Source organism: Orbicella faveolata, unplaced genomic scaffold, assembly GCF_042242905.1.
Source record: "Orbicella faveolata isolate gen_17 unplaced genomic scaffold, um_ofav_v1 contig_15, whole genome shotgun sequence".
In the NCBI taxonomy this organism is placed as follows: domain Eukaryota; kingdom Metazoa; phylum Cnidaria; class Anthozoa; order Scleractinia; family Merulinidae; genus Orbicella; species Orbicella faveolata.
Window position 1 is genome coordinate 8454851 of NW_028301542.1, and position 7650 is coordinate 8462500.

Below are 7650 nucleotides of genomic sequence, written 5' to 3' on the forward strand. Positions count from 1 at the left end.
GACTCAAATTCTTAAATTTAGTGCCTGATTAATTTCACACAATCGGTTTAGCTTATCCCTAGTTAGTCATAGTTCCTAGTATCAATCAAAATATGTAAATGTACTTGTACTAAACAGTTTCGTCAACAAGCGTTGGATGTTGTCCTTCAGTAGCATTTTAAATGAAACTGGCAAAAGTTCAATTGAGGCCTACACTACTGTAAAATGATATTGAAATCGTTTAAACATCCAAGCTTTCGCCGATCTACGGCATCATCAGGGGTAAGAAAAAATATTCCGCGTAAGGCTTATATACAGATGTAAAGTAAAAACGTTTGAAAAGCGAAAGAATGTGGGGAGTAAAATGCATGAGATAAATAATAAGGTACAAATATGAATAAAACGAATGATATGATCTAATGGGCGAGTGTCAAAGTACAGAGTCTCTAGATATGTTAAAATAATTATTAGAATAAAAGGTCCGCGAATTCGCTGCATTCCTCTCGGGAGTTGAGGGCAGGTTTGTAGTTTCGTATGTAAAACGCTTCGAACAATCGTAGATTTGCGGGGTGGTTTTCTAGTACAATGGTTTTGATTTCGATGCTTTTGTGGACTTGCTATGCCGCACATGATGGTCTGCGGTTTTGTTACTATTATGCGCACGCATGCCATGTGCGCCTGTTGTTGAATATGAACCGCCATGTTTGATTAAACCTTGTTGTGTTGTACCAGTTTGATTCATTCAATTCCGCGAGACACAACAGACTTTGTTTTGGCACTTTGAAATGTGTTTCTTCACGGAGGAGTTATCATTGTTCAGGTGTTCTCGTTACACGATCGTGGATAAAGCGTGTAGTGCTCCCAATGTAGTATTGGTTGCAGTTGTTACACGTGATTTTGTAAACAGCGTTGCGTAATAAGCACAATTTGCTGCTGGAGATAGGGCAGTTGGCCCTTGGACATGTCCGTTCCGTGTTGTTGTGAGGGAGAGCTCGTCTGAGGATGTATGACTTGTGCGCGACCCGTATTGGTATACCCTCTTTTCGGACAATGTTAGCGATCCTGTAGTTGAGACGTTCGGAGATATATGGATCTTCAGGTACGACCATTCTGTGTTGAGAGGTCGAGGGTCTTTATGATGGTTCTGGGAGTGCTTCGTCTGGTCTATATTGCCTTCGGGATACCCGTTAAGACGGAGGACGTCGTTAAACCATAGTTCTCTAGTGTTGACATACTGATGAGCTGCAAAAACCGTTGCATTAACTAGTGATAAAGCCGCCGACCCTAGTATTTTATCATTGCTTTCCCGCGCGCAACATAACAACACTTCGTTCAGTAGTTGCTAAAGCAGGTCTGGTTTTGGCTTCTCTCGATTTCATAACACAGGCAAATGTTACGACTTGTGGAACAGGAAAGTGACACTTTGATAGAGTCATACGACACTGTTTTAATAGACATTTACACGCACTTTTAAGTGCTACTCTTCTAACAATCACTTGGATCCAAAGCATTTAGTCATGGTTAGATAACATCACAGTGATTAATGATTAGCAAATAAGCAGACAAACCGTACAACCTGATAAAGTTGATATATAATTAAAACCTGCAATGCTTACGAAATTTGTTTTTCCTAAAACAAACAAGGCACCCCTAGTTTAATCTAACCTAATTAAAAAAATCTCTAAAGCTACAATAATATGGTTGACTCATAAAAAAGAATAAAACTTCACCTACAAGGTATTGTACAAAGCTAACAACTACACAGAAAATCATTCTACTGTAGCAATTAACCACTCACGGGAAACCTTCATTGGCTGAATCTGTTTTGTCAGTTTACTCTCTAGAAATATTGCTTGATTTTAAAAACACCATATTTGATTTAAGAACATAATATTTTCCAAGCCACTTTACTTTCCAAGACGTTCCACATAGGTGCATGCGATGAGTCAAGTCTTTTGTGTTGAAAAAAATTATTTGTTTGAACATTGTCCCAAAACACATTTCATGAGTAGTCTAGTGTACAAGGGTTCCCGCAATACACGTTTTTCTGTGCGTCACTTTGGTCAGATTGACAACAGAAACACAGCTTAAGTGGTAAGCGTTGGAAAGGGGAAAGGATACTGATCACAAAAACATGAACGGTCAGATTCCGCCTTTCCATCACCTATATTAAATTCAATAAATACATAATAACAAATTCAATTAATGCACTACAGTGTTCTTTAGTATAGCAGACATCAAATATAATCAAGAAAGACATCCAACATGCACCCCCAATTGCTTTCATACGAAAACTTTCCCTCTTCCGTCACGAAATTTAACAAAGCATCTAAGGCCCTACCTACATTTTAAGTTCTGGTTTAAAGCCAAAAATATGTATGTATTGTTTTATTTTGTAATAAGTAGCAGTTAGTAGCAGTCGGTCATTTTTCAATGTTTCAATATCCATATCGTGACATTCCTTGGCAAGTTCATTATAGTTTCGAAACAGATATTTACATCTTTTCAAATTCTCTGCTAGCTTTCCTTGGACGTCATCTGAAGGATCTTGTGCATCAACCTTTATAAGTTCATTCACAGGAATGTACTCAGCACATGCGCCTTGAAATGTGTCACGATTTCCAGCTTTCGCATCAGTGGGTATGAATCCCACTAGATTTTGAAATATAACTTGACAGTTTCGGCAAGGCTCTTTGGGCTTAGTGTAAAGAATTCGTCTCTTCTTGTTTAGATTGTCTTCTTGATTGTCCGAAGGCCCATCGTTTTTGTTACCTCTGATAAATGCAGATGATGACCACTTCTCTCTTTGATCGCCTGGATGCAAAGGCGTATCAAGCACTACTGCTTCTTTAAGTCTACGTTTAAACTTGAAAATTCTGTTGTGCAAACAATGGGGCCTTAAGAAAGAACTAGCTGACAATGAACATCCAACAAAAAATTGAGAATTACGTGACACCTTAACCAAAACCTTGGGTTGAAAAATATTTTTGTTACTCAGAGAACTAAAATATGCGTCTGCTTGTTCCATGACGAAATCAGCGTGCTGTTCACTGTATCTTTGAGCTACAAAATGGTGTGCCATGTCATTCAGCTGAAAAGAAAATAAAGAAAAAAATCAGGAAAAAAAATTGTTTTAAGCAGAGAGAGTGCTGTTTGATTAGCTTTGTTCAGAGTGCCCTGAACGTTTTTTGGTAACATTAGAGGTGCTTTCACAGGTTCCATTGTTACTGCATGGTACCTGACCAATTATGTCAAAAAAGATGACTAAAGCTTTTCAACCAGTGACTGGACATTCTGTAGTTGGCGGTTGTATATGCGAATTTGATTGCCAGCGAAAATCACGAGCGAATTTCCACGTTCATCGATGCGGGCACACCAAGCAAATTCTTACGCCGATCGCAGTGATTTGCCTTACCAATTTTGTTTCCAGGCCTCAAGAATCGATGTTCTCCGCCATTTTGGAAAGTCTTGTGATCAAATCGTCTAACCAGATTGGTTGACTTTACCGGTAATTCGCAGCGAAAATCGCGGGAACAGGCACACTAGACGACTGTCCGCGAATTTAATCGCCTTGACTTGTGTGTCACCCCTCTTAAAAGGAGTGGTGATATTGGGCCAAAAAAGTAAAAATGCTCGAAAGTAACCTTAGCCCTATAAGTAGACACCCAAAATGCTAAACTGATGCTGTCACTTGCAAAAGTTGAGAACACAGGGTTATAGTTTCACCTTTTCCTACAATAGCATGTAAGCGACGCCCTGCTGGTTCTATGGATACTGGTTTAATGATAGCTGGCAAACTTGCTATCAGTGTAGGCTAGCTAGGGTGGTAAACAAAGAAGACTTAGCAAATACTGCAGATGATGCGTTTAACAAGCTACAAAATTGATCTTTTACTCTTATTTCTTTTTATTGTGTGCTAATTAAGCACAAGTATCACAACGCTAAAAGCTTTTCTATCAGCAATGTCTGAGGTGCATACCATGAATATCTAATATGATAGTGACATGAAATGAATTCTCGATTGCATATTGCCTTCATAGCAGTAAGCTGTTTGGTGCAAGTTTATGCAACAGAGCGTTGTTTATCTGTACTTTGACAGAATAAAAAGGGATGAAAGAAGGAATCATTCTATATATTGTTAAATTATGTACTGTAAGGGAAAAAATTACAGTTCTCGCGATAGGCGTTTTCCGATTGCAAGTTTGGATGTTCTACCAGCTCCAGGAGACTCGTAGGAGCATGGGCATTAAACTAGCTTCATATGAAAAATGTCCTGTATATTGCTGGAATCTGAAAGCTGAAGGGTGATGTAATTGCAATGAGATGCGACGTGTGATGATAAAATTTAAGTGTAGTGTAATTATTCTGCATAGTCATACGTACACTTGAAAAAAACACTTGCGACTTCTCCCAACAGTAGTTGAACTGATGACCACTGCAATTACTAATCCAGATGCTCTTACGTAACCACTGAACTACAGGAGACTTGTGGGCTATTAAACTTAGGTTCACATGACAAACGTGCTGCATACTAGAAGTTGAAGAGTGGTGTATTCGCAATGAGTGACGTGTTAAATTTTAAAGGTCCAGCTTCAACATTGATCTGAAGCCCTCATTTGTTTTTGTTTTGAAATCGTATTGTTTAGTGATGTTTCCAAACTGTCCACTATTTTGATCAGACGTCTCTCAAACACATCATTGCAGGGAAATTCACCATGCCGAGTTCTTGTAGGTGACTGTTTGAAGAGCTAAAAGACTACAAATCTTAATTGCGCAATTCTTCATGCACAGAAGCAGAACAGTCTGTTGACTGGTTGACCAAGGGATTTTTTAAACTTTGCAAAAAGTTGTATCTTATTTCGTTAATTATTTCCTGAGGGTACAAAATGAGGGTCACCAAGCTTGTTTGGGAGTTATCGTCCCTTAGAGCTAAACTTAGGGGTGTTTGTAACAGGTTGGGGACCCATTATGTCAAAACAAGTTCTTAACTTTTTCACCAATGACTGGGCATTTCTTTGATACCCCTATTAACGAAACAACGTACAAAAGCTTGTGGTAGTGATCCATGGAATTACAAGAGGTGGTACTCAGCAAATTCTAACTTCTTTGCTTGACTTGAATTTTTAACACAAATATATGCTGTATAATCTAGAATATTTGCAGGAAAAAAGGCATCAATGCTTTTGTTTGGATCATGAAATTATAAGAGGTAGAAAGTGATGGGTAAGAATCGACCGCTCAAATTTCCCTGGAAAATAGGTTGCCTTTATTTTCTCTACACAAGTCAAGCAACACATGCAATGAACGAAAATGGCCTTTATTTTGGCAAAAACGCTTTCTTTAGTTTTTGAGGAATTATTTTGTAGGCACATCGGAAACCACACAAAAATCGAAAATTGGAACCGCAAATTTTGGGGGTCACGTTATACTTGCTTAAAATTCGCGCATTTAATGAAACATTCTAACTCTTTCAGAATTACTGCATAATTCTTTCCTCTTTCCAGACAACTAAAAACTATTTGCTTATCTTAAACTCTTAAACATAAGTAAAGTTATGACGTTTTTTCCTTATGCTCCAAAAAATGTCTTTGTCATGTTTACTGACCTCTACATGAATGATGACTGTTATCAGCGTCATATACTACGCTCAAGCTACAAATACCTGTATTGAAAGTTGTGGGCACTCTTTATTTTGAAACGCAAAAAATTGGAGCAAATAGCTGAAAATTCAGCATAATATACCCGTAGAACGCATAACTGCGATGATCAATCATGTCTTTATATCTTTATCCTCAGTTCAAATATATGATCTTTCATATATTCACTTGTATTCTTCACCAACTACGGGGATATTATGAACTGAACAACGTGACCAGCTTTCAGTTGGCTTGATAGCTCCAAGGCTGCTGCCTAATGGGCGCCCGGTCACCTGAGGCGCCTGAGTTACGAATGTGGGCGACTAAAGTTTTGTTCAAAGAGCCCGAGTGGGCACCTAAACATTGACTTTTCATTCCCATCTAATCTGTCCGATGACTTCAATCTTCTCATGAAATCAGTAAAAAAATAATTCACACAATAAATTAAAGGAAAAACAACAGCTACTCTGGTCCTGTTTTGCTTTTATCTCGAGAAATATGGGCCGAAACACGGCAACAAAGTCTCTCCCTGCTCACAAAACAGCCGAAAACAGCCATACTGTAAATCCTCGAATTAGCGCCCCTCTCCCCTTCCCCCATTTTGTGGATGAGTAATGAGACAACAAAGGATGTATAGTTTCTGTCGTGTAGTATTAGATTTGTACATTCTTTCTGTTTGTGAACACGTTAAGTTTGAAAAAATTACAAGTACTAACGGTGCCGCGATTTAAACTCAAGGATCAGCTTTATATGTCGATAAACAGCATATGTCGTTGTTTACGCGCAGATGATGTATTAAACTAGAATGATCATGTCAGGCCACGATTTGGGAAAAATTAAATAAGCGCCCCCCCCCCCCCCCCCGTCTTCTCCTAAATTTGAAATAAGCGCCCCGGGCGCTAATTCGAGGATTTACGGTATTTGAAAATCAGCCTATAATGCATTGCAAGCTCAGTATTGAATAAATGTACATCATGTATGCCAATGGATTGGGTCTCTGTTGATACCTTACTGATTCCAGTTTGCAAAATAACTACTTTGACAACAAATATGTTTGAGTTATTTTTTTGTAAAAAAAATACCTCTTAGTCGGCGCGTCGGGTATGTTATGGACGGGTCAATGGGTGAGTAAGTGAGTGAGTGAGTGAGTGAGAGATGTATGTATGTCACACCAATCAGATTGGATCTACTATGAACAGCCAATCAAATTTCTTGTTGTAAAGGTAAATGGTACGTGAGAAACATAAGGTATGTATAACCACAAGGACTTTGGTAATTGAAAAATAGAGTGACGTGTATGTTGCCGGTTTGCGATTTTTAGTCCGGTTTGCAGGGGAGTGTGACAGTTACATACGTACATTGGGTTGTTTTAGAGTGCATAATTTTCAGTGTAATGGTCGCTAGTTATGAACGAGATGAGTCTTGAGTCTTGAAGCAGTTCATGAGTTAGTAGTAGGCAAATGGCACGAGATATTTTTATTTTTAATTACAAAGGGTAACTTGATACTTTTGTTTTTCACAAGGAGTTAATTCAATTAGAGGTCACGAATCGTCGGTTCTAGTTCTTAGGACATGTTTTAGAGGAGACGGGACTATTTAGATTTGAAGCAGTTCTAACGTTTACAATAGTAAGTGCAGGTAACGATTACTTTGTTCTTATTGCATGCAAATATAACGAGATATTTTTATTTTTTAGTTACAATGGGTAATTTGACACTCTTGTTTTTCACAAGGTGGTAGATTCAATTAGAGCTGACGAATCGTCACCACTTGTTCCCACGAGATGTTTGCTATTTTTAGTTACAAATGGTAACTCGACACTTTTGTTTTTCATATGGGAGTAAATTCAATTAGAGCTTACAAGTTATCGGCTATTGTTCCCAGGATATCAAACAAAAAAGAAGCTTTCATTTCTGGACGGTTTTTACGTCTCTGCAGTAGTAGTTGAACATTTTTATTTGATGGGCATTTTATGACATTCTTTTCAGTCCGATATTTTTTAAAGGTAAAAAGTATGAAAACTGTTCAAATGTTC

The 7650-nt window shown here is 38.1% G+C and overlaps 1 protein-coding gene across 1 annotated transcript in view; it reads right to left on the reverse strand.

The window, feature by feature from the left end:
- Positions 1-1401: 1401 nt before the first annotated feature.
- LOC110054013 (uncharacterized) overlaps positions 1402-7650 on the reverse strand; it is a 46741-nt gene continuing 40492 nt past the window's right edge. Inside the window, exon 2 of the mRNA XM_020760344.2 lies at positions 1402-3070. Coding sequence (XP_020616003.2) covers positions 2321-3070 — 750 coding nt within the window. The 3' untranslated portion in view covers positions 1402-2320. The remainder of the gene's footprint in view (positions 3071-7650) is intronic.